Here is a 27910-nt window from a genome sequence, read left to right as displayed (position 1 = left end):
TCCAATGCCAAATGTGAGTTAGGTATAATAAACAACAATAATAATCGGAAAAATATGGCACACATAAAATGATGAATAAAAGTCACTGATTGTTAGAAATTTATATTAAAAATGTTTTGAATATGATCAATTGACGAATTCGATTCACTCTTGAAATGCACTTTGTTTCCTTAAAATAAGAAAGGAAAACATCAACAAAATGTATTAACAAGATTTTCGCATAACAATGTAGAAAGCTCTGATCATTATATAATACCATTACTTCACGTGGTATTAAATGCGCTCAATCATTTTTCACTGGTAATCATTTTTGATTTATGTCACATTAAAGTCAATAAGTCACTACAATACATTAAGGGTAGGGTGGGAGTGGGGGGGGGGGGAGGCACTATAACAAGGGTCTGGAGGTTAAAGGACTTTGGACTATCAATTATAATCACGATGCCACATTCGCTGGCTGGAATTAAATCTATATTGATTGGTAAAGATAGCAATGTTCATAATGATATATAGGTATCATAAGGGTGTGCACTGCAGCCATAAATATTTTATCACTAAAATTTAAGAACACTTTTAAAGGGGACTTACAGAGATAGATTCTTGCATGGTTTTAAATATATTGAACCAAAGATGATACACAAATAAAAAAATATACCTAGTAAATTTATTTTAGATGGGGAATAATATATCTATCAACGTTAGAATATCAATTACCTACACAAAATTGATTGAGAAAGGGGGGGGGGGGTAAAATGTGGTGACTCGGGCCACGACATACCAGCAATTTTATTTTGGGTGCTACTCCCTTAGTTTTAGAGATAATTGGATGAAATCTTTTGGGCTGGGTCACTAATTACCCCAACTATTGGTATCTTTCAAAAAAACGGCGGCGGGACCGCCGCTCCCGCCACAAGCCGCTGTTTTCCGCCGCCACCAAAAAAAATTTTTTATTGCATTTCTCGCCGAATTAGGCAATTTGGAATCATTTGAGACCATGTTATTTTTTTCAAAAATTTTTCCCCTTACAAGCAACCCTGCTTAGTCATTTTTTTTCAAATTCTCGTTTATCAAGGTATATTTAAATACAGTAATTCTCCTGTGATTCTGATAATTCTCCAGGGATGCTTGTAAGGGGAAAATTTTTTGAAAAAAATAACATGGTCTCAAATGAATCCAAATTGCCTAATTCGGCGAGAAATGCAATAAAAAAATTTTTTTGGTGGCGGCGGAAAACGGCGGCGGACGGCGGGAGCGGCGGTCCCGCCGCCGTTTTCTTAATTCAAATATTTTTTACTTACCAACCTAAAAAGATTTTGTTTCAATATCTTCAAAATCACAGGAAAATTACTGTATTTAAATATACCTTGATAAACGAGAATTTGAAAAAAATGACCAAGTCCCCCCGCAGGGTTGCTTGTAAGGGGAAAAATTTTTGAAAAAAATAACATGGTCTCAAATGATTCCAAATTGCCTAATTCGGCGAGAAATGCAATACAATTTTTTTTTTTGGTGGCGGCGGAAAACGGCGGTGACGGCGGAAAACGGCGGCGGACGGCGGGAGCGGCGGTCCCGCCGCCGTTTTCTTAATTCTTAATAATTCTTAATTCCGGCGGCGGAAAACGGCGGTGACGGCGGAAAACGGCGGTGGCGGCGGAAAACGGCGGCGGACGGCGGGAGCGGCGGTCCCGCCGCCGTTTTCTTAATTCAAATATTTTTTACTTACCAACCTAAAAAGATTTTGTTTCAATATCTTCAAAATCACAGGAGAATTACTGTATTTAAATATACCTTGATAAACGAGAATTTGAAAAAAATAACATGGTCTCAAATGATTCCAAATTGCCTAATTCGGCGAGAAATGCAATAAAAAATTTTTTTTTGGTGGCGGCGGAAAACGGCGGCGGGCGGCGGGAGCGGCGGTCCCGCCGCCGTTTTTTTTTGAAAGATACCAATAGTTGGGGTAATTAGTGACACAGCCCAAAAGATTTCATCCAATTATCTCTAAAACTAAGGGAGTAGCACCCAAAATAAAATTGCTGGTATGTCGTGGCCCGAGTCACCACATTTTACCCCCCCCCCCCCTTCTTTTCTCGAAGAGTTTAAAACTGATTTCATTCCAACGGGAAAAAATCTCAGGGACGAGTGGAAAATTACTAAACGATTCTAAAAGAATCAGCGGTCTTGGTTAATCCAGGCAACAAACATATTGTCTCTGACATTTTATTCTAAATGCTTTGTACACTAAATCTAATTTTCTTTATAAAAATCATCCTAAAAAAAGTATAAATTATAAAATTTCTTTTATTTCATTAATAGTTATAAAACATTTTAGCACCAATATGTTTCAAATTTGATTATAAAAGTTACATAAAAGATAAAAAGTATAAAAATATAGCTCTTGAAATGCAGTTATCACACAAGTTTCATTCACAACAACAACAAAAACAGCAACTTTTTTAAAATCCAAGTTTCACTTTTAGGGTATTTTTTATATAAATGCAAAATTAAGTTATAAGAAGGAGATTCTTTTAACCTTAAAAATTAGGAAAATAACATAAATGCATTTTTTTCATATCAGTATTATATTAAATATTTTGCATTAATGTTTTAAAAAAGTTTCTTTTAAACCTTGCATTATTAAAGTTTAAGGCACATGTTTTATACATATTTTAGTATAATATGCTTTTTCGAGTCAGTAAAACTTTTTGTCTGAGTCAATTTATTATTTCTGATGTCATAGGGCATTTAACACAGCTCCAGATACGCTGATAAATTAGAAGAGACCATGAACCTCCTCAGTTTCAAGATCAAGGTCAATATCATAGAAGCAAGGCCTAGTTGGTAGCCCTGGCATTGTGGACATAGTTCCCACCAGAGGATACAGAAAACCTGCCCCCACGCTGGCTCTAACATCCCTGATGGGAATTTTGAAGCCGGTTGGGGCACCCTTGAGGCCAGGATCAGCGGACAAAGACAAGTGTGTCTTAGCCATGCAGATGGGCAGGCCTATATTGCAGGATAATGGTTAAGAATTGTATTTGCCAAAAATTCAAATTAGTTAAATGTAATTTTTAAAAATGTATGATTAGGTATTCAAAATCAATGATATCAATGTTATACTGTAATTTTTTGTTTATGACAATTTTAAGAAGTTGTATTTTTTTGACTGGCAAAAGCAGCGTTGTGGAGCCGGAGCTGGAGCCGTAATTTTCGTTAAAAAACGGCTCCGGCTCCGGGTTAGCTGAATAAAGAGATTTTTTATTAATTATAATTTGATAACTCTGTTTTGTCATGTGCAAATGCACCTTTTAAAACCTTCAAAAGTCAAAAATAGACGTAGGGAAAAAAATATGTTGAGTTTTTCTTGATTTTAGGTCGGATCCGGAGCCAAATTCGGAGCCGGAGCCGCACCAGAATCAAACGGCTCCGCAACGCTAGGCAAAAGCTTTATAAAACCCATTTAACAAATAACCATTATTTTTATTATGCCATTATCCCGACCTGAGAATCCTTGAGCAGTGTAGCGGTCAATCTTTACGCGGGCCTCAGGTAAAATTTCAATGTCATCTGCGCCGTAGATCTCACGCGCAACAGTGCGGATTTTCTCCTCAATTGGTAGGCTTAGGTCATACAAGAACTAAAATAGAAAAAATTCTACTTAGTACTTTTAAGTAACTGGATGTATGTAAAGTATGTATAATAATTTGGGTAGTTGGACCTCTAATTTATAGGGCTATATAAAATTATAATTATAAGACTGATAAATCTTTTCAATTGGAATAGGATTGCTTTTAACAAAGCCATGAAAGTGGAGGTTACCTTGAAGTTGCTTGGTTGTTTGCAGGCAGCCTCGACAGCAATGGCCAGATCCTTTGCTCCCGGTCCTCCCTGAAAACATAGGTATTTTTTTCCTTTGTGTATTTTATACTTTATATCAATTTTAACAAAAAATCTTCCAATAGGTACCTATCTTTTTAAGAGCATTAACGTGTGAAAAAAAAATTGTCATTATTCACACGCCCCTAAAAGATTCACATCTCCGTCTTCTCGCAAAAACCTGTGGGGCACGCTTCTATTTTTCTTTTACTATTTTAGCAGTTATTTTAAAATATATTTAAAAATATGTTCTCTCACACGTCATTTCTCAAATACTAGTACCTTGGCCCAATGGCTACAAATGACAGCATCGAATGCTCCAGCATTCTTGGCAAGGCGAGACATCAGCTCCAATTCAGCATCTGATAAAAAATAGTAGATTTGGAAAAGCAGAACTTTCAACGGATGAACCAATGGACGATGAATTTTAACAAAATTTTCCCTTATGTAAGGTATATCAAAATTATCATGGAGAAGAAACAATAATTTTGTACAACTCAATAGTAAGTATAAAATCTTGGTATTGTTTCCAGAGACCACAATTAGATTTAAATAGACTATAAAATTAGGATCTACTGCAGTTCACGATAAAATATTGCTTGCAAGCAATATTTCCAAAAATCTATGAATTTTAAAGGCTGCTAGCTGCTAAACGGCTGAACGTACAGATCATACCCGCACACTATTTTAAGCGGCATAAGAAGGCCTACAAATAATCTGAAATAGCCAAGATCCAATTATGCACAGGGAAAGCTTCATTGAAGAAAAAACGCGTAAAATAGGTCTTTTTCGCGCATTTCTCTGCACTGCGAGATTATTATGCATTATTGATTTATGGCTATTCCAGATTATTTGTAGGCCTTCTTATGCCGCTTAAAATGGTGTGCGCACAATGGCATAGACTCGAAATAAAGTATTACCAAACTTTACCAATAAACTGTAAACAAATATGATAAATATACAAGCAAAATAACAAGTTAATGTTGAATTTCAATTCCTTCTCGTCCCTTCTTAAGCATAAAATGAATTTGAAAATTTTGAAAATAGATTTTAATTTCCTTATAAGGATGTTGTTTTTATATGTCGTCTTTATGACAGGTAAATATTTTATAAATATATTTCTTAAATTATATATAAAAGAAAATATTATACAATAATCTCAAATTAAATCAAAAGTATTTCAACTTGTTTTATTTTTTTTGGTACTAAACTCATCCCTGACTTGAATGAGAGAAAAATTTTGTTTTGAATCAGATTGCAGAAAGAACACAATATTTAAATACACAATAGTCTCTTTGTGAGTTTAAATTTATAACATTATTTTTTGTTAATGAATTAATGAAAATTATTTTGTTTAAAATTTGACTAAATGACATCTCGTATAATATACTTTACATTCCATCTTAAAAATAAATCTGTAAGGTGTATATTAGACTATATATATTATATAAGTTTGAAGGAATTTTAATTAATATAATAGATTTGAAATCTGCATAAAATTTTAAGGGTTTTTTATTAAATTCGTTTTTTATTTAATTCTTTATTTAACGCGCGGCGCAAATACGATTTAAGTTAATTTATTTTGACCAATAGGAAAGCTAGATTGAAACCTACCCGCGCTCTAATTGGTTGAATGATGTACGACACTTAAGCTTCTCCAATCAGAGCGCAGATAGTTTTCAATCCACCAATCACAGATGTCAAAATTAATTAACTTAAATCGTATTTGCGCCTTTAAATAAAGAATTATATAAAAAACGAATTTTATAAAAAAAAACCTTAAAATTTTATGCAGATTTCAAATCTATTATATTAATTAAAATTCCTTCAAACTTATATAGTCTAGTGTATATATATGTTTAGATATCTGTAAACCACCAATTTATGACTATTGATTTTTGATCAGCTGTAGGTTTCAATACTAGGATGTTTTTTTAAGTAGCGCAGCTACTCTAAATCTAGAGAATAAATCTAATTTTGCTTAGAATTTACTTTTAGGTGTTTTAAACATTGTAAATTAAAGATTTTATTTCAATAATTAATATTTTACAACAATATCTTCTAAAAACTGTGAGGAAGTTTGATAAAATTACGTTTATTTTGCAAGCTTGTTTGAAAATATTTCATTATTTTTATAATTCTGACAAAAATAGATTTTCTGTTTAAATAAATAACATAGCCACAAAAAGGTTTAAGTAGTTATTGAAATATTTTATTACTATTCTTGCTAATTAAATATTCGTTAACTATGTTTAATTTGCATTTTTAAAATAGACAAGAAAAATATCCTACTTAAATGCTAATTTTATGAAGTTATCTTAAACCTTTTCTAAAAGTTTGTTTTATAAAACTTTTTTATTTTTCATTGATTTTATTGATTATATAGGTTAAAAATATCAAAAGTATTTTTCAAAGGCTATAGATAAATTTTGATTAATTTCAATTTTTGATTTTTAAAATTTTTTTTAAAATCTGCAAGAATATGCATGTCTTTTCAAAGAATAGATTATATAAAAAAACAAAATTAAACATATTCAGGCTATCAAAAAGCAAAAAATATTCTTTTTTACCATTAAATCGCAAATATTTAAAATCATTAGATTTTAAGCTTATTTTGCATGGAAACACATTTTTTCAGTTATTTTTTCTCAACAATGGATCTTAAATGATTATTACTGAAAACTTTTATGAAAATGTTTTTATCCAAAACTTCAAATAAAGGAAATAATTGCCGTTTGCGAAAATGTGTGCAAAAAGTTGCCAATATCTCGTTAGAAGGGACTTAACCCTTAACGGTCGGGGGGGGGGGGGCGTTGAACGCCCCCCCATCCGGTTTTTTCTATCTCATTTTCTGTGTGTGAAAGATAAAGAGCCCAAACTGCTTGACTTTTTAAGTTTGGGTATGACACATAACTGAGAGTTGGAATTTTTTGAATATCTCCATCCTGGCGGGCACAGGATGCCAGCAAACCTGGCAGGGTCATCCAGGTAAAGATCAAAAATATTTTTTTGACTTAAACAAAGCATTTTATCTTACCAAAATACTAAAATATCCTCTAGTAGTACATCCTCATATTAAATACAGGTGTTCAAGTCAATTTCAGGTTCCAGGTATGATCCTGCAGGTCCTGATCCTCCAGGTCTCCAGAAATCTTTAAAAGGCTCCTGTGGCCGCAATTTTTGACTTAGAGACTTCAAATTTTAAACTTAAGCTTTTCTTACATGTCTACATAACGTATTAAAATTTCATAAAGATCCGCCGCCGTTTTCCCGCCGACCGCCGACTGCGGCGGCTGGCAGCTGCCAAGTACAGCTGCGGCCGCTGAAATTTATGTTTTGATATTTCAAACATAAAATTTACATAAAAATAAACATTTTCTGTAAAAAAAAATTTCTTCTAGCTTCAAAAATAAAAAAATTACAGCCGTTTGAAATTTTTGAGTAAAAAAGGACCTAAAAACAAAGGTTGTTAAATAAAAGGGTGAAGGAAGCGAAAATTGACCTTGACTTACTTAAGGTCGAAAATTCATCATAACACAGGGGACTTGCACAAAAATTTTTAGCCCTCTAGCTCTAATAGGAACTGAGATAATAGGGGGGGGCGTTGAACGCCCCCCCCCCCCCCCGACTGATTAAGGTGCGGCAAGGGGCCCGACTGTAAAGGGTTAATGATTTTGAATTCTTACTGCTTACGAGTTAGTGGACTATAAACTATTAGAAAAGTATCACTTTAAGGTGAAATTTTGAGGGTCAACTTTTTTTCTTTTAAAATTCGCAGTGTGCGGGTATGATCTGTACGTTCAGCCGTTTTGCAGCTAGCAGCCTTTAAAATTTATAGATTTTTGGAAATATAACTTACCAGCAATATTTTACCGTGAACTGCAATAGATCCTAAAATTACAATAATATGTCGATTTACTACTATTCCTGTATCAGTGACAAATCTATTGATGGCAACAACCACGGGAACACCAAATTTTCGCGCATTTTCTATCTGCTTCCTGTATGGTACATAATATGATATTTTTATTTCGTAAAACCAATATTCTTTAAGATCACAAGAAAAAAATTAATAAAGGTTCAATTACATGTTTCATATTTTTTTAAAAGTACCAAATAAAGAAAAAAGACAATTATTTTGGTATTTATCTTGAACCTTTGAAAGTAAATGAATATTATATTATTCCTTAGGTTGCAGAAACCAGCCTCCACGAGTTCCAAGTTCTCATGGGTGTAGGCGGACTGCAGGGGGGTTCCAGGAACTACAGGGGGTCCACCACCGTGCATCTTAAGGGCCCTTTGTCATTCAATCAATACATTGATTACAACATTTTTTATGTTTATTTACGTGATTCAATTTTAATCATGAACGTTATTAAGGCGTTCAGTTTCCTTTCTATTTTGGTAAATATTATGATGATAGTATCTCAAGATTAGGAACTCTAGAGTCAATCATTACAATAATAACAAAATAACTTAATGAAACCAATAAATGTATTGCCTAGCAGTAGCCACTAAAACAACAGCGTTAGGAACCAAACCAGAGTATCTACACTTGATGTTGAAAAACTTCTCCATTCCGATATCAGCACCAAAACCTAAAAGCACCATGAGAGTGATATTATAAAAGAATTACAGACATACCAACAAGTTATGTTAAAGTGTAAGGTAGATGAAAGGTAAAGTATTTTTTTAACCACACAAACTTAGAAATAAGTAGTGTCCTAGGCTGAACCCATAATCTTGATTTGTTATTCAGAATAAAACAAATATTTTTGCCCCCCCTCCAACAGAAAAAAAACCTAAACAGACAGACAAACATCTTCTACTTCTTTAGTGCAACGAAGTATGAATTACTGACCTGACTCAGTGACGACATACCCTTCCTCACCAACCAACTTGAGACTGATCTTGTCCGCCAGGATGGAGCTGTTACCGTGGGCAATGTTGGCGAAAGGTCCAGCGTGTACGAAAACGGGGGTTCCCTCCAGGGTCTGCATCAGGTTTGGCCTAAATTAAAAGATGTCAAAATTATTATTATCCTTTTATTGCCATTATTGGCGAAAAAAAGTAGTTTAAATTCTATACAAAATAGGAGTATGAATAATTATGTATAGGACTTGTAAAGTAAAATGCAGAAAAATAATAATTTTTTACACAACGTATGACCATAACTTTGGCAGGTGAAATAGATTATGACAATAAAGCTTAGTGAAAAAGATAAATAACATTTGTATAGTTTAAAGACTAAATTAGCTTCTTTCCCAAAGAAAAAAACCTTACCCTTGAACAAATAAAGCAGACCTTTAATGAAACGATAGCGAGAAAGAAAGAAATGAACTCAATGATACCTAATTGCATCCTTCATAAGAACAGTCAAAGCTCCTCCTAAACCAAGATCTTCTGCTGTTACAGGGTTACCCTAAATTATTTTAAGTATTTTTTATGTAAGTATACTAGAGAACGGTGAGTTATTTTTTAACTAAGTCTATCTTTTATTTATATTTTTTTTTATCATTGACCAAAAAGCATTTTCTACGTATTATTTCTAAAAGAATACATACCTACCTAAATAACTATTTTCAATAACATAATTTTTTTACGTTGTATAAATTTGTTTGTCAAGTAGGTTAGACTTTAACAAAATTGCTAACTGTCTACCTCATATTGCATCTGGACCACTTATTTTTGGTTAGGTTAGGTAAAGTAAAGGTCGAAAAAGCCACTCAGGGATAGTATCTTTCAGGAATAGGGCTCCCAGCAGGGGCTGTAAATAATTTTAAAAGAAATCGGCGGCCAGGAAAAAAATTTGAGTGAAAGAATTGCATTGACCTACCTTAGTATCACTAGCCACAACCATGTTGCCCAACCTCTGTCTCATGTCCGCCAGCGAGGTGGTCAGAGCCAGTACGGCCATAATCTCACTCGCCACAGAAATATCAAACTGTGTCTCGCGCGTGAACCCTTTTTCTGTTGCTGACTGTCAGATATTTGATGTATTATTTTTACATTATGACTAACTACTACTAGATATCGTTATTTGAAGAAAATTAAATATCTTATTATTATGCTGTGTTTAATAAAGTGTTCTCATGTACAGGAACGATTTACGATTATAGAATGACACGAATATTATAACTCATGGATTCAAGGTTCAAGTTAAAAAAATCTGTTTTGCTATTCTAATACTTCTCAGCCATGCAGTTTGACAGGTGTCACACTTTAATTAAATGGCACTTATGGGTATATAAGTCTTTAAAAATGTGATCCAAATCAACATGTCTTTTAAAGTGATGTGATAACATAAAAAATAACAAAAAAGCGGACTGCAAACATTTGTCATCTACACTATATACCTATAGATAAAATAATAATTAAACTTTAGTTGGAAGATTTTTAAAAATAAGGCAAATGTTTTCTTCAAAAATTTTAAGTTTAAATAAAAATATAATACATCCCTGTCCAACAGTTATCTTTCTAAGATATCTGTCATTGGTGTCAATAACACGTTGCCATGTAATGGTCGCAGGATCAATATCTAACCGTGCAAATCTATTGGATTAGAATAATTCATTTTCTTCAAAGGTTTGTCAAATCAGCATTTTTTCGACATTGACAATGATACAAAAACTTCACATAATTAGGTATGTTTGGTAATTTATCAAAAACTTTTTGCTATTTTATCCTATCATATGAAGTAGTAATTAAGGTTTTTTGTCTAAAGCTTAAGATCTCAATAACTGCTGAATCGATTTGGATTTCTAGTTTAGGTGAGCTTCACATAGGTTTAGGCTATTTTCTAGGCTATTTTCTTGACAATTTCAAGATTTTTGATGGTTTAAAGCTATTTTTCTTGCCCCCCTCACTCTCACTTAAAATACAGAGCCCCTAGAGGCTAGGGGCATAGTCGCTAGTCATGCGTAAAGAACTGAATTATTCCTTTCAACTTCATCATCAGATAGCAGGTTCGGGTCCCTTTCTGTAATGCCCAACTTCTTGAGACGGGTTTCTTGGATAGGGCTGAACTTGCGCACTCCCTATAATTTAGGTAAGACATTTAAAAAATATTTCTTTCGAAAAATATTTTGAAAAAAGGAAAACCAGTACCTCTACACTCTTATGCCAGATTTCACATAAATTAAAATTTACTTATTTCTAAAGCAACTTAAGTAGGTAGTTTATTTACCCCCTCATTTTTAATATTTAGATTTTTTCGAGACTAGCCATAAACAAAGCATTAATTTTTTAAACTTTTTATTTTCATTAAAACTTCCTAGGCTTTCCAAGTTTACTTAATTTGGATTAGAAGCATGAATATTTTAGTCTCGTTAAAAGCTACAAAACATAAAAGATAACAACGGTTAAAAAATTCCTTCATGTAGGTATACAACGAGAAATCTTTGCCAGGTAGCTTAAATTGTAACATGCTTTTCTCGAAAAACTTACTATTTCTTATGAAACCACGGATAAATATGATTCTAAAAAAAAAAATTGAATGTTTAGATAATAACCCTAAAAATAAATACCTATGAAGATAATAACAAATATGAATAATGAATAGGTACCTTAATTTCTGGAACTAATCTTCTGTACAATGCCTTTGTTTCTTGGGTTCTCTCATGGAACATCCTAAGATTACACAAGTAAGATCAAAGAAGAGTCCTCGGATTCAGATCAAATTGGCGGGTTAGTTTGGTACGGATTCAAAATAAAATTTATCATAGTTGAACAAATCAGTAGCGTCTTACAGTTAGGGAGTTGAATCCATTTTTATAGAAGCAGAAATATAATCTATGATTACGGTTTTGACCCTCAAAAAAGGTAATCTACCATTCCACTTTCCCCTCTCTTGGTGATGATATCATCAACTCCGATGCGATTTTTGAAATTTACACTTTAAATAGAGGCGAAACTGGAATGGTACATTTATGTTTACATATCAGCGTATTTATAAACATTAATTTCCTTATTTAAATCGACATAATAGTAATAATATATTCTAGTTATCATTTTTATTTTACATAAAATTTTTAAAAATGTAAATAGTATTTTATACATTCCTACGATTAACATGATTTTAAAATAGTATGTATGCTTTCAATTATGTCGATGTTAAAAAGTGTAAACCACCATGCCAGTTTCGCCTCTCTTGAAAGTGGAATGGTACATTTCAAAAATCATATCGGCATTGATGATATCATCACCAAGACAGGCAAAATTGGAATGGTAGATTCTAAAAATCATATCGGCGTTGATGATATTATCACCAAGAGAGGGGAAAGTGGAAAGGTAGATTACGTTTTTTAGAGGGTCAGAACCGTAATCATAGGTTATATTTCTGCTTCTATAATAATGGATTCAACTCCCTAACTGTCTTATTCAATTAGAATTGAATATTTTGAGGTACTCTTGTTTACAAACAAAACTGCATTTACAGACAGTGTGATTTTGTTTATCACAATTTTGATTTAAGTAAGAGCGTTCTTCGAATTAACGTGCAGTTTGATCTGGCACTCCGCACTATTAGCTAAACCAAATAGCATCATCCCATAGGGTCTAATCACTAAAAAAAACTATTAAAAAACATAATAACTAATCGTCAACAAGGTTACCTGGCATCAATTTGAGCAGCCAATAAGTTGTTAGCAGCAGTAATGGCATGGATGTCACCAGTCAAATGCAGGTTGAACTCATCCATAGGGATCACCTTAAATATAAAGAATCTGAATTTTTATTTATTTTTGAGTTGTACAAAACGTACGAATAAGACACATAATGTACATTTTATAATAGTTACAACAATACATTAAAGTCTACTTTTTGTGTACGTATATTTAAAATGCAAAATGATGTATGTCCGTCTGAAGCTTAAGATCTCAGTAACCACTGAACCGATTGATATCTTCCCATGTACCTGTGAATAACCGCCACCAGCAGCTCCTCCCTTAATGCCAAAAGTAGGTCCCTGGCTTGGCTGACGGACACACGCGAATACATTCTTCTTCAGTTGAGATCCAAGTGCCTGGTGTTCATTGTTCAATGTTCAATATAATATAAACCTTAAGAATAACTTGACTAGTATAATTAGCATTTTCATGTATAGAGATTAGATAAATCCAAAAAAAAAGATAAATAGGCTCCACTTCCAAATATATCCAATCTACGTTGCCTTTCTATCTTCATTACTGGGCAAGTGGCACTGATTATTGTGCTTAGGAACTTAGTTTTTGTTTTTTGAAGTTGGAAAGGATTTCGCGAGAATTTTAGCGTCATCACTAAAAAGAATTGCTAGGTATTCAATATTTTAGTTTATACACTAGGGCGGGTTCATATCGGAATTAGACAAAGAGAGGATATGCAACAGATAAAATTAACCTTAAAAACATTTCTGACCAAAAAGAATTTTAAAAAATTGAGTTTTAGAACGCGACCACTAAAAAATATATTTCATTACTTATTAGGTAATATGCAAAGATGACATTCAATTTTTTTGAATCAGAATATGGCCTCATGGTGCTCCCTGGAAAGGCCTTGAGGAGCTGAATTAGGAACTTTTGTCCGTTTCAAAATATCTCGTTCCTAGCCTTAGAAATCACTAAAAAAACACAATTTTTTTAAGGTTTAATGAGAATTGTCTAATTTGTAGAGGTTTTCTAGATTTTCTCAGGCTAGAAACGAGATTTTTTGAAACGGTCAAAAGTTCCTGATTCTACTCCTCAATGCCGTTCCTGGGAGCACCATGAAGCCATAGTTCTGATTTAAAAAAATTGACTCCCATTTACAAGTAGCTATACAATTGAATATCTGGTCGTCAGCGGTTTTAAGACTTAGGATAAATTTTAAATCATCCAGAGGTGTATTATACTCATACAAATCATTTGCAGATCCCCGCTTTGGCCTCAGAACAAAAATGTCCAAAATCGACCCACCCTATTATACACCGACAGATTTTACTTTTATAAACTTTGATAATATAATTTGAAACATTCCTGAACCAAACCAATAGTGGTGGTAGATTTACCCTCTCCCAGAGGGGTGGGAGTAATTCCAGCTACAACAATATACTTTCCATTTGGTCTGATATGAGGATAAAGATTTTATAATAAGTATGTAAAGAAATTGGAAACCTTTTATCAAAAGTAAATCTATTTTGTCTTCAACTACAAAGTTGAAAAATTCAAAATGTTGATTAGACTGGCAGAAAAGTTAAAGGAAATTTGACATGTATTTGAAGCGACCAAATTTTCCAGAAATCTTAAGGGATAAGAATTTGGATGATAATTTGATGTACATTGTATAGTAAACAAAATTACCCATTCTGAACCTTAACACTATTGGTAGAAACGTTTAAATCCTTATTTTAATGAACTTACCAATCAAAATTTATAAAAAGTAAGTACCAAAGGTTTTTTTGCCAACGAATAGGTAAAAACGTTATTATAAATATTTGGGTAATGGAGTAAATACCAGTTCCCTCTCTCCCTCCCTGATAATTTCAAAGACTGTTTGAAGATTTTTATTATTTATTTAGGATATTTTTCTATCTTATACCTAGGATTTTTGTTCTTGTAATGTTTCGAATTCCTACACTAATTTTACCTTAATGTTACTCTGTTCATCAATAGCATGATTCTATGTTATCTAAAATCTTTATCCGTGCCTGTTCTTTAATCTGTCAAGAGTGGATAGAGAAACTTTAGCCTTCTTCTTTCCATATAGATCAGTTTCGGAGGCCAGGAGACCTAAACATACATAATAAATAAAAACTAGTAAATAATAACGAGATGGAATGGTATCTGATTAAAAAATTAGTGAAGTGAATCAAGCAAATATAGTTTGGTCATATAAAACATTAGATTAGTAATACTAGCGGCTTTGCCCTGATAGGGCTCTAAAAAGAGGAGAGAGGTAAGTCGACCCTCCCCACTTTCAATTTTAGAAAAGTAAAAAAATGGGGTGGGGGTGGTGATTTTTCTGTATGGGCGATTTCTATTGGAAGGGGGGCGGTGGTACCCTCTCCCCCCCAAAAAGTTGAAAAGGTTCCCAAAACCTATGGAAAGCTACACTGTAAAAAAGAATCATATCGGTTCAACGATTTGCGAGATCTTTCGATACACACAGACAGACAAACATCATATCCTGTTACTTTTATAAAGAATTATCTTTATTACTTTAACTAAAATCACAAGAAAATATCCTAACATATTTTGCCTACCTATTTCAGAGGCCAGGAGGTCAATATCCTTGGGGGTTTGAGCTCTAGCAACTTCAATATCTGAGGGAACCTTATCCAAAGGGTTCAGTTTTAGAAGGGATAGATTCCATTCGCTGGACACTTGCTCTTCGTACATTCTAAAGGTTTTAAAATGTTTTGAATTAACAATAGGTACCTTTTTAATGTCTAAAATGGGTTTTAACAATAGCCAAATGAAATTAAGGGTTAATTGGTTCAATAAAATTAATATCACAAACATTAAAGTGCTGATATTTTGAAAACCAAATTGCAAAAATTAAATTCTTTCAAATATATACCTTTGCTTTACATGCATTTTGGTAGTTTTTAACATTTAATAAAAAAAATACTGGTATCACTAATTATTTGAATCAATCACACTGTCATTTACACATCCAGCAAAAGTACATTAATTATATTTTACCAATGCAATTCAAATACATCCACTGTAAATTTGCTGGATGTGTTGCCATTGCCCCAATCACACCAATCCCTTTGACCCAGCAGTATAATGTACTGAAAAAAGGGTAAACTAAGATTACCCAGGGAGAGAAGCCAGTATTCACTGTAATTGACCAATGGTAAAATATATAGCGGTCTCTCATTGGTTAATTGTTAATTTATTCTGACGTCATAGTTCGACACTTTTACGAGGTTCCAATGGACTGAATATTACACTAGTCTCCAAAGTTTTTAAATACCTAACGTTTCTTATTCGTTGGCTTAACAACTTTAGGGAACTTCATTTAATTTGATTGGTTGGTTCATAAAGTTGAGTGTCCAAATGTTTCAACCATTAATTGTAATTTACAGAAAGGGTAATTTTCCATTTTGTGTATCATCATTGGGGAAATAAATCAATTATCGGCCATTATCTTATCCATATAGATCCCTGAAGATTACCTGATAGCCGACTGTACAGTATTAACCATGAGCATACACACAGTCATAGGTCCCACGCCTCCAGGTACAGGAGTTATAGCACTGGCAACCTCTGCAGCCTCGGAGTAAGCTACATCTCCTAAAATAAATGCATAGAATATATCCTAATAATAAATTACCCTAACTTAAAACATTCTACCTTCTACCATTTGTCTTAATTTATAATTTCAAATCCCACTGTTTCTTACCTAAAGGCATACAGGCCAAAATATTACACAAGTTAGGCAAATGAAATAATATGTTACCTACTAGCCTTTGTCCAGACTTCTTAGTCGCGTCAGGAATTGCATTGATTCCGCAGTCAATTACAACTGCCCCTTTCTTAATCCAGGAACCTAAAATTAATAAATTTTTTTTTAATGAATACCTACCATGGAATATCCTGTTGTGATATAGCATTTTTTTAATTACCTACCTAATTAAGTTGTTGGTTAAAATGGTGTTACCCCCCTTATTAAGATCATTACAACCTTCCACCCTAACATTGTGATTTGAGATCATATAAATATTTGTGTTTCTTCTCCACTTAATCTTGCAAATTAATTTATCTGATTAATTTAAAATTACCTTTAACAAATTCAGGACTGCCAATACCAGCCACTAGGATGTCAGCTTGCTTACAGATCTCGGCCAGATTTTTTGTTCTGTTGGAACAATGGAAATATTTAAAAATCAACAACAAAATGCAAAAAAAAACTAAACATTCTACAATGTAGGTATTTTATCTCTATCAATAGAAAAAACCCTTTTTTTAAATTTTGACATCCAATATAAGCACTGTTTGGTAAATATAATCAACCGTTTCCCGTATCCTTCATCCCATCAAATTACTTCTTTAACCAATGGATCTTAACTAAAATAATTTGAAAAAGTGCAATGTAAAAAATCTTTTAATATTCTTTGTAAAAATTTTCCAATAATTTTCCTGCTATGGCAAACAGTGACGGTGGCATTATGCCATTTCAGAAGCTCAGCCATAGGCGTTCCAACAATCTGATTTTTGGCTCTTTTTAAAATTACAAAAAGAAAGGGTTTATATTAAATTGATATTTAATCATATTTTTTTTAACAGTATAAAGGCTTAAATTGTGCCTGATTTATCCTATTGTTTTATGAAGTACAAATGTTGCATTGTTTTCTTATTAATGAATATCAATGAACAGTTACAAAAGGGCATTTTTTTCTTACTCAAAAACAAAGAGATACTTATCCGTTATCAAAGCTTATGTGCTTATTTATTTATTTGATTTTCTTTAAAATATACACCCAAGGTTGAAATGCAAAACAATACTTAGTGCGTAGTTAAAATGTTTAGCTTACTCTACAATTGTAAAAAAAGTAAAATGCCTTGCTGCGTCCAATAACAACAGCTGTGCTGCCAGATATTTCAACACCCGACTTCTTTATCAATTCCATGCAACCATTGGGAGTACAGGGTAGGAAACCTAAATAAGAATAGGTAACTCATATTCTCTTCTATAACTTGCTTGGTCCATCAGTAAAGCTCTGATTTTTTCTCATCTTCAATTAAAGTTAAAAGGCTGAATTAGAAGACTCTTCTCTCCTTTAAATATCTACAGTAAGACCCACAAAAAAGTATTTTGTAAACCCTAAAAAAATACTTTTTTTGTGGGTCTTACTGTTCTTTATAATTCACTTAGCGTGTTAGTAATGCTCAACTGAAATTTCGGCAGAATATTTCCATTACCTCTGAGCATCCTCACTTTGTCCGTTTGTCAATCAATATTGTTTTGTGCTTTGCTACTTATGAATGTAAACATCCTTGTTTATCTATTAACTAGCGGCTACGCCCCTAGAAGCCTCTAGGGGCACTGGTAGGAGGGGGAAAAGTCGACCTCATACCTTTTTAAATATTAGTTTCAAAAGAGTTTTAAAAAATAATTATTTGTGGGGGAGGGGGGTGAAGACACCCTCTCCAAAAATAGTTTAAAACCTTCCCAGGACCTATAAGAAGCTTCACTGTAAAGGAGAACAATATCGGTTCAGCGGTTAGCGAGATCCTTCGAGACAGACAAAAAACGCTTACTACTTTATATAATAGGATATATCTCTCCATGATACCTGACTTAAGATCTCCAATGGCAATCCTTCCCTCGTTGACAGTACACATACCGTCCACATCCTTGCTAGGGGAAACTGAGTCAGTTATTAAGTGAGAATCTAAAAATTAACAAACAAAAAAATCATCCTCCAGATTTAACAAAATGTTATACTTTGATAAAAGATGTATTGTATAATGACGTAATAGCATGAGTCTGGGGGTTAAGTATTAGTATAAAAAAGTTGTGACTTTAATTATTTATTTAGGGTTTATGCCTTTTGGATGGGTTTTACTTTATCTAGTTCCCTTAACAGAAAAGGAGAAACTACTATCTTGATTGGTTTACAATTTGCAAGAAAGACGTCTAATAGTCAGTCACTCTTTACCTTATTAACTGTGAGAGTAATTTAAATCCTAATGTTTTTTTTTCTAAATAAAAGGATGAAAATTTTCCTATGGGATTATCTGAATCCAAAGGCATCTGAACAATGATTCCATGTACATTGTTGTCCTCGTTTAAGCTCTTCAACTGAAAACAAAGACAATTATGTCCAAAAGTAAGACAGCAAACAAAATTTAGTAGGTACTATTTCAGATAAATAAAAAAACAATTTATAGGAAAAAGAAAACTGTAGTTAAGCATTAAAATAGAAAATCATGACTCGAAATAAATGTAAAATCAAAGCTTTCCGAGCATACAATAACAGTATGCATAGGTAGAGTATACCAGCTGAAATATCAGAAATCTTTAATTGAAATACGAAAGGAGGAACCGTGGGAAGTACAGATAAACGATAATTAAAGAGTAGCTGCGCTATTTTAAAAAAAAAGATTGATACCTTAGCAAGTAACTCTGGTTGAGTGACAGTTCTAGGTAGGTTGATATGCTCTGCTTTAATTCCAATTTCCTCCGCCGCCTTCAGCTTCATACGAATATAAACATTGCTGTCCTCACGACCACCAACCTTAAGTATTGACAATGGAACAAATGTCATAACATTAGAGTAAAACACTAGAGGTAGAAAGTGTTAAATAACTGTATTTTCCTATCGCAATGACGACTCTCAATTAGGCCTTTTAAAATCAACCAATGGTAACGGGAATATTAACACAGTCAAGTTCAAGAAAACAATTTGCTAGCAGACGAAAAAGGTCATTGAAAAAAGGGGGGGGGGGTAGTTATCTGTATATACGTCTATACTATAGATCTGTTGTCATAACAAACTTTTCAGGGAAACTAATGGTTACCTTAATGAATAAGGATGACATCATCCATAAATAACGAAGCACAAAAAAACAATTGGTGAAAAAACGGGCAAAGTGAGTTACAGAGCAAATGTTTGATAACCATAAAAAGAGGTGAAGAAAAGAAATTAAAAGAGAAGGATAAGAAAAATCAGGGTTTCGGATCCGGATCCGCAAGGATCCGCATATTTTTGAGTCCAAGGATCCGGATCCGGATCCTTGGACTCAAAAAAAATGCAGAAAAAATGGAAAAATCTACCTAAATTTATATAAAATCTCAGACATTCTCTTGATGAGAGCCAATCTTTAAGGTTTAGGGCCAGACTTGAAAATTAAAAGTATTTTTGACTTCGAATTAAAGAATAAATATTTTTGAAAAATTTGGTGATTTTATTTTTATTGTCAAGGATCCGGAACCGGATCCGCAAAAAAACAATGCGGATCCGAAACCCTGAGAAAAATAATAGAAACTTGTTCATATCAATATCTTTTTAGCATGACTGACAGACATTCGCAAATAAGTTGCAAACTCAATGCTTTACATTTTAAAATAGCAGCTTGGAAAATCACATTTTTTTCAAGAGTTAGGGATAGACAGACTAACAGACAAAGTGAATTATAGAGGTAGAAGCTTGGCTACTTTGACCAGAATTTTTAGTTACTTGAAGTTCTAAACTATTCTATTAATTATACAGAGAGAACAGTCAAATATGAATAAATTATTCCACTAAAAATGTATTTAAATCTGTACCTGTACAATTGCAAGGCTAGGCTGGAAATCAGGATTATTGGCCTAGAACACAATTAGATTACTATAGATAAAAGTGTCAGGAAAAGTCATTCGCCTAAAGTAGTAGTACCCCCTCTCATCAGATATTTCATATACAAAGTAAAAAGTCACAAGAGAAAGGTAAAAAAAAATATTCACATAAAATTAGAAAAAACACAAATAATATTTTTATCTAAGGAGGCTACAAATTTAAAAATCCAGTTTAAGTAATCTATAGTTTTCTATTCCTTGAAGTCTTGGATCTGTTTGGCCAACTTGTCCCTGATCTCTTGAGACACTTCTTTTCCTGACAATATCATTCTGAAAAATATTTCAAAATTTTGAAGATAAAAAAAGTACAGAAAAAGCTATCTGAAACTTCCAATTTAATTTAGGGTCAGGTATTTTTATGTTGCATGTTCTAAAGTTATTAATATATTTTCAAACGCATTGTTAATTTCACAAGGTAAATAAAATATAATATTTTTAAAAAGGAACAATCTCATGAATCTTTTAGGGGATGTGTGCAAACATTGATGGGAGTATGTACAGTGTACACTCAAACTGCTTTGACACAATGTACCCTGGAAAGCACTAATACCACATCCATCCTTATTTTATTTCAAATTTATAATGAGGAATGTAGGGCTTCCCGCAGAGGTAAAATTCTATTACAATTTACAACTCCTTGGAAAATAATACATATTCCAGTAAGAATTAAAAAAATAGGAAGGACATATATTACAAATTCCTATATGAAATAACTAAATAATATTTCATCAATGAAATTTCAAATGTTACTAACTGGATGAGAAAAAAATTCTAATCACCACCTGGGAGAAAATAGATAAAAATAATTCTCAATCTATAAATAGAATTGTATTATACTTATCTTCAAACATACTTTCATTGTTGTAACATGTGTAGGTAAGTTATGATATTTGGACTTAAAATTGAACAAATAAAAAATTTGCCAATACAATATAAAACACTAGCGGCTTCGCCTCTAGGGGGGCTTTGCCCTAAGAGGTTTAATCAAACCAATTTTTCGTATTTTAGATTTAAAAGAAAAATTTTTTTAAAAATTTTTGGGAAGGGGAAATTTTTTTTTAATGGGGTTGGGGGGGTAGTCGACCCCACTATTTTATTTTAGTTTCAAAGAAAGAAAAAAAAAATATTTGGGGGGGGGGGGGATTTTTAATTTTTTGGGGGGGTTGGGGGTGTCCCACCCCCCAAGAAAAATAGTTATAAACCTTCCCGGGACCTACCCTGTAAAGGAGAACCTGATCTGTTCAGCGGTTAGCGAGATCCTTCGCTACAAACAAACAGACACACAGACAAACAAACAGACAGACATCGTTCTACTTTGTATTATAGATTGACTTCTAAATACCATTTGATAAAACAAGGACACTTTAGTCTTTAGCATATTCAAGAAAACTATTAATTTCGAAGAGGAAACCTAATATGATAATTTTATCAGGGATTTAAAGTAATAGGACAATGGGTGGTTTATTATACAGCCCCAGTTATCTTGAACTACATTATCCCTTTTGTAGATTAAAATGATTAGCTGAAAAATTTAGATACTGCAAGTTGTATTAAGAAATCAAGATTTATTAAGAGTCCCTAAAGTTTTAAGTGATAAACAATGAAGCCTTAGTTACCTTGATAGTAACTGCACTAACCAAAACATTCTGCATAAATAGATAGAAAAAGACCATCTTAAAAGATTATCTTTAATATGTTTTCTAACAAAACTTGCATTTCAATCTCTGTTTCTAAAAGGTATACCTCTCTTCAGTAATTTGTGTACAATATGATTTGTAGTTGCAGAACGAATAGGTAGGCAACAATGTTCTTGAATTTAATTGTTCAACCTGGCTTGATATCCTTGATTCAGTAGGATTAACCTGGCTTGATAACCTTGAGTTTTGTAACTGTCTTAATCGTCTCAATAAAATTGATTGTCTTAGTGTAACACCTGCCATATGTCTTTCTTTCACAAAATGCTTTCTGGATTTAATATTTGGTTCATTTTGAAATAGTTGCTAATTTGAATTCAACCTTCTACTTTTTGAAGTTAGAAGATTTTTGCCAAGGAAAAATCCACTTGCCGTTCTGCAGAAGTCTAGGCCTCTAGGTGTCAGTTTCTAACAAATAATAATCTTATAAATCAGTGTAGCAATTTTATCTTTCTGTGTCTGTCTGTATACCAGTTAGTTTACAGTAAGTCGAAATCAATTAACCCCATAGTTGGTTTCTATCAAGATAACAAGAAGAAAATATATTTGTATTTTTGTTGTTCTTAATTTCATTGCTGAATTTGTTACTGATTACAATCATGCTTTTGTAAATCAATTGCTAAATTAAAAAATAAAATATTGGAAATGTAAATCATTGAACAAGAACAAGCCAACTAAAGTGAAGTTTGGACAAAAATTCAATTTTATGTCTTTAAAATAAAATCATATATTGGGAAAGGAATTATTAGGTATTTTTAATAGATATCATATTATAATCTATTTATTTTTTCTGTTATGTAAAAAAGTTATTATGTCTAAAGTTAAGGGTAAACAAGCAAAGTAAAGTCCATCCTATTATATAAAGTAGTAAGCGTTTTTAGTCTGTCCCGAAGGATCTCGCTAACCGTTGAACCGGTATTGTTCTCCTTTACAGTGAAGCTTCTTATAGGTCCTGAGAAGGTTTTAAACTATTTTTGGGAGAGTGTCTTCAACCCCCACCCCTCCAAAAAATATTTTTTTAACTCTTTTGAAACTCAAAATTAAAATGGGATTAGGTCGACTTTCCCCCCTCCTACTTTAATCGCCCTAGAGTCTTCTAAGGGCGTAGCCGCTAGTAGATAAAAAAGAAACATTAAAGTAACATAATGCTTTACTATCATGACCGTTAAATTATAGATTTCATTTCTCATATGCTTGTGTGTATGTTATATAATTAAGCTTTGAACAGACTTAAGCATGAACTCTTATTATAGAATAGCTATTATACTTTAATCAATGATTAAATTATCAGTTTATTGACTAAGAAACTTATTTCTAGTTCCCTGATAAAAAAATTGTTTCGTCATATGATTTTTATTGTAATTCAAGTTTTTAGAATTCTTTAAGTGGACAGACTGAGATTTTTAATTTATATCAACAAAAGCACAATTATGCAACATACAGAAGAAAAAAGATTGGGAAGATTGGGAAAATTTCAAGAATAATTTCATTTTATGTTGGACTTAATTAACAATTGAAAGGAAAATGAAAAATTAATTATCTGATTTTTATTTATATTTTTGTGGGTACCTATTTTATTCTAAAAACAAACAATATATGATTTTAACCGGTTTGTTAAACATTGGCTCGATGGAAAACATTTTCATTTAGAAATCAAAAGAGAATTCAAGAGTAACTATGTATCCAAAATCTGGTTCTTACCACATAAATTGAAGAAGGATATGTTCACTTCTTTTGGTCGTGATTTTGGGTATTACATTAAAGTGGATTGTTGAAATAGAAAGGAGAAAATAAGGTGAGAAAACTAAGAAACACATTAGAAAGCTTAAAACTTATATACATCTTTTTATAAAAGCATCTATCATGAAGGTTAGCTTTATAGTTCTAGTTCATAAAAGTAAAATAATATTTCTTCTCGCCCTTCTTACTTGGTACACTTTACTATAAGAACTTTTTTGTAAACTGAAAAAGTTTAAGAAAAGTTATAAATATTTTTTTTAAAACAAGGATGACAACATCCATTAAAGCAAAGCTCTGAAATGGAAGGACAACGAACATTAACACTTGTAGATTGTCATAACTGAATTAGCAGAATATTAATGCACCAGTACAAACAATATTGTAAGTAAATTTGTTGCAAAACGGCATAAATAGATGATACTGTTTAAGGACATACTTACATTTTTGGGACTTGTTTATAGAGATGCTTCGCTTATAAAATTGTACCTTGTTATAATAGGAATCACTTTTTTAAAAATCAGAAGAATCGGATAATTTTAACATACCTACAAAAATTTGTTGTCAAAAAAGTTAAAAATCAACATGTTTAAAATGGACGTACGGACATTCTGGTATTGATTATAGAGTTGCTACGTTTTCTAAATTCTACCTAACTACTACAGGAATCATCATCATTCAAAGTTTGGTATCGATAGGACAATTCTAACCTGTTTAAATTAACGAAAAGAGCTAACTGTGACGGACAGACGGACGGACCGACTCTAATTATAAAAAGCTTCGCTTTTAAAAATAGAGCAAGGCAAATAATGTAGGTTCTAAATCTAGATAATGTTGGTTTCAAAAACGGTATTGTAAACGTGTTTTCTTTCCTATGTAAAAGTAAAGCTTTTTAAAATCAAGGTCCACCCGTCCGTCAGTTCTACAGTGATATTTGTTATCGTCAATTTAGGCATGTTAGAATTGTCCTATTGGTTTAAAACTTTGCGCGAGGATTCCTGTAAAGTTAGGTAAAGGGTGTGCAAAAAAAATGCGGACATTTTTAAAATTGAAATTGCGCGGCTTGTGTTAATAGTAGAAAAATGTTACGCATATCGTTAGAACCGCTAGGAAGTCTATTTTTTGGAAATATAAGAATGATTCCTCTGCTACGTATAGTTACGGAGCTACGTGTTAAAATGTCCCATCTGATGTAAAACTTGACTTGCGAGTAAATCATTAAAGATTAAATTAAAGGGTATGCAAATAAAAAAACGTACATTTTTAAAATTCTAATTGCTCGGCTTGTGTTAATGGTAGAAAAATGTTTTGCATACCTATGGAATCAATATAAACTCTATTTTTTTAGAAATATAAGAACCATTCATGTGCTACGTATAATTTATGAGCTATGTGGTAGAATCTCCCAACTGACTTAAAACTAAAAAAAAAAAATTCCACTTTTCTCACATTTATCAATACAGCTCCTAAACTAAAAATAGCACAAAAATCATACTTATATTTCCAAAAAATAGAGCTTATGACGGTTCTAACGATATACATAGCATTTTTCTACTATTCACACAAGCTGAGCAGTTTTAATTTTAAAAATGTCTGCATTTTTGCACACCCTTTTCTTATCTTTAATGATTTACTCGCAAATCAAGTTTTAAGTCAGTTGGGACATTTTACCACATCGCTCCGTAACTATACGTAGCAGAGGAATCGTTCTTATATTTCCAAAAAATAGACTTCCTAACGGTTCTAACGATATGCGTAACATTTTTCTACTATTAACACAAGCCGCGCAATTTGAATTTTAAAAAGGTACATATTTTTTATATACTTTAATCTTTAATGATTTACTCGCAAGTCAAGTTTTAAGAAATTTGGGACATTTTACCACATCACTCCTAAACTATACGTAGCACAGGAATCGTTTTTATATTTCCAAAAAATAGACTTCCTAACGGTTATAACGATATGCGTAACATTTTTCTACTATTAACACAAGCCGCGCAATTTCAAGTTTAAAAATGTCCGCATTTTTTTTGCACACCCTTTACGATTTAGAAAGCGTAAATAACAACTCCAATATCGTTTTCGTTTGCTACTCAAAATAATATTTATACTTCAGAAGTTGTACAGTGTACATTCACATCCGCACATGTATATCATTATAAGAACCGAAAATATTTACATCCAGCCATTACTTTTTTGCTTTTCCTTTATCATTAAATATCTTTACTTATCAATTCTCGACTTTGCTTCTTAGCTAATTATTTGAAAACCTATGTGGAAGTGGATTCACACTTTTTCAAGATACTTGTTATTACTAGCAACACATAATGAGATTGAAACTAGACTGACTTAAAAAAAAAACTCAAGATGACAAAAATTGCGTCCATGGAAAATGGAATGGGCAAATTTATTTATATACATTATGATACAGTCAACTTAAATACACAAATCTTAGTAGATAAGATAATGTTTGATTAATTTATATGCAACCACAATGATGACAAACAAAATTAATCCGTCTGTTATTATAACTAGCTTTTAGGATTATGCCATCTTAATGCAAGTTTTTAATCGATAGTATAATTTACCCATGCACATATTAAAGATTAGAAGCAACCGTAACGGACCGAAGGACCAGACAGACACACAAAATGTATAAAAGCTTTGCTTTTTAAAATATTTATATCATAGGTTGAATGTTTGCTTGTTTAATTATCCCTTGATTACTGACAACAATATAGAAACGTGTTTGTTAAGAAATATACATACATACTTTATATATATTATATATGTATAGAAACAAAATTTCCTGTTTTTCGTTTCTTCAATGTTGATGAGAAAGGGAGGAGTAGGTTGCGCTAAAAATCCGTAGAGATGTGAGATTTAAAATTTCTTTTTAAAAGTTAAAATAAATTTTTATCGTTCTACTACTGTTTTTAACTTAAAACTCACAACCTTTACGGATTTGTAGCGCAACCTACTCCTCCCTTGATAGCAAAATTGGGCATTCTAACTTTTCGTGATATTTTATAATCCTTATGAAACAACCTAACCTAAAAAATTACTAAAAGTCTCTAATTTACTATGAACAGGTTTTACGAGAGTAGGTCCATTTCCTTATTCTAAGGCGAAGAAGGGATAAAAAATATATAATAAATAAATCTTCCTGATTCATGTGTTCGAAATTCTAGCTTTTCTTTTACTTGTAAATAATGGGGAGATATTGTCTTTTTTATCAGTCATTGAACTCTCCCCCCACCCCTACTTGAATTTCACCGATTTTTATCATTTGCAGTTTAATAAGCATTTAAATGATTTAAACATGAATTTTATTTTGCTTTTATTTATATTTATTCATATCTAATTTAGTTATACTTGAAGTAAATGTTCGTTTAAGTAGAAGATCTCTTATCCGTCAAATCTGGACTTTAACTGCGTCATATTCAAGAATTTTAATAAAGAATTAAATATAAATTACAGAAGTAGATAGATAAAAAAAAAACAAGGATGACAACATCCATAAAGCGAAGCTCTTAAACGATATGACAGACGAACATTACCTTTTGTTGAGTGTCAAAACTGAATATACAAAATATGAAAATATAAGTTTTGACAAAATTATACGTAAATTTGTTGCAAAACTTCTTAAAAACAGAATTCTGTTTATGGACATACTGACTTTTTTAATACTTGATTATAGAGATGCTTCGCTCATAATATTGTACCTTATTGTAATAAGAATCCGTAATCAAAAAATCAGATCAATCGGATGATTTTATCACATAAAATTTTTTTATTAAAATAGTAAAAAAATCAACATGTTTAAAATGTACGTACGGACATTCTGGTAACGATTATAGAGTTGCTACGCTTTCTAAATCGTACCTAACTACTACAGGAATCACCATGCAAAGTTTGAAATCGATAGGACAATTCTAACATGCCTAAATTAACGAATAAAAGCTAACTATCTCGGACGGACGGACGGACCGACCCTAATTATAGAAAAGCTTCGCTTTTAAAAATTAGGGAAAGCAGGAACTCGCGACTTTAACGTAACACATAGCGCATCCGCTCGTCGTTTGGAAGGTTATGGGTTCAAATCTCGGAGCAAAACTTGCCATATACAAAGACGTTAAACCTTATACCTACTGCTGTTTTAACCTAAAGTTTTAACGCATTTTAGGCCGAGATTCAAACCTATCTCCTCAATGATAACCATAATCAAAATTCGTAAATTTATAGAATGATATTGATTTGATTTTATAAATAATATCTTACCTTATCTATGAAGCAAGCAA

At 32.2% G+C, this 27910-nt stretch overlaps 1 protein-coding gene across 2 annotated transcripts; it reads right to left on the bottom strand.

Annotated features, from left to right (window-relative positions):
* Positions 1–2283: 2283 nt before the first annotated feature.
* pug (pug C-1-tetrahydrofolate synthase, cytoplasmic) lies at positions 2284–27910 on the bottom strand. Of its 2 annotated transcripts, XM_080177504.1 has the most exons (30): positions 27891–27910; positions 22195–22280; positions 20378–20448; positions 20110–20153; positions 18953–19078; positions 18570–18642; positions 18134–18235; positions 17399–17496; positions 16980–17044; positions 16619–16698; positions 16297–16386; positions 16013–16130; positions 15092–15228; positions 14537–14618; positions 13869–13953; positions 12791–12901; positions 12489–12583; positions 11442–11505; positions 10818–10913; positions 10331–10430; positions 9713–9852; positions 9228–9298; positions 8738–8886; positions 8378–8474; positions 8065–8173; positions 7807–7879; positions 4159–4241; positions 3820–3888; positions 3502–3637; positions 2284–3006 (listed from the first exon to the last, which is right to left on the bottom strand). In XM_080177504.1, the coding sequence occupies exons 3-30, from the start codon at positions 20445–20447 to the stop codon at positions 2774–2776; spliced, it is 2796 nt and encodes a 931-aa protein (XP_080033630.1). In that variant the 5' UTR covers position 20448; positions 22195–22280; positions 27891–27910; the 3' UTR covers positions 2284–2773. The 2 variants fall into 2 exon arrangements, with proteins under 2 accessions (XP_080033630.1, XP_080033629.1); XM_080177503.1 differs by lacking the exons at positions 22195–22280; positions 27891–27910 and adding an exon at positions 21922–22169.

The sequence above is a fragment of the Acartia tonsa genome, chromosome 11, assembly GCF_053477335.1.
Source record: "Acartia tonsa isolate MP-2025a chromosome 11, ASM5347733v1, whole genome shotgun sequence".
NCBI lineage: Eukaryota > Metazoa > Arthropoda > Copepoda > Calanoida > Acartiidae > Acartia > Acartia tonsa.
This window is presented reverse-complemented; position numbering and strand designations above follow the sequence as displayed.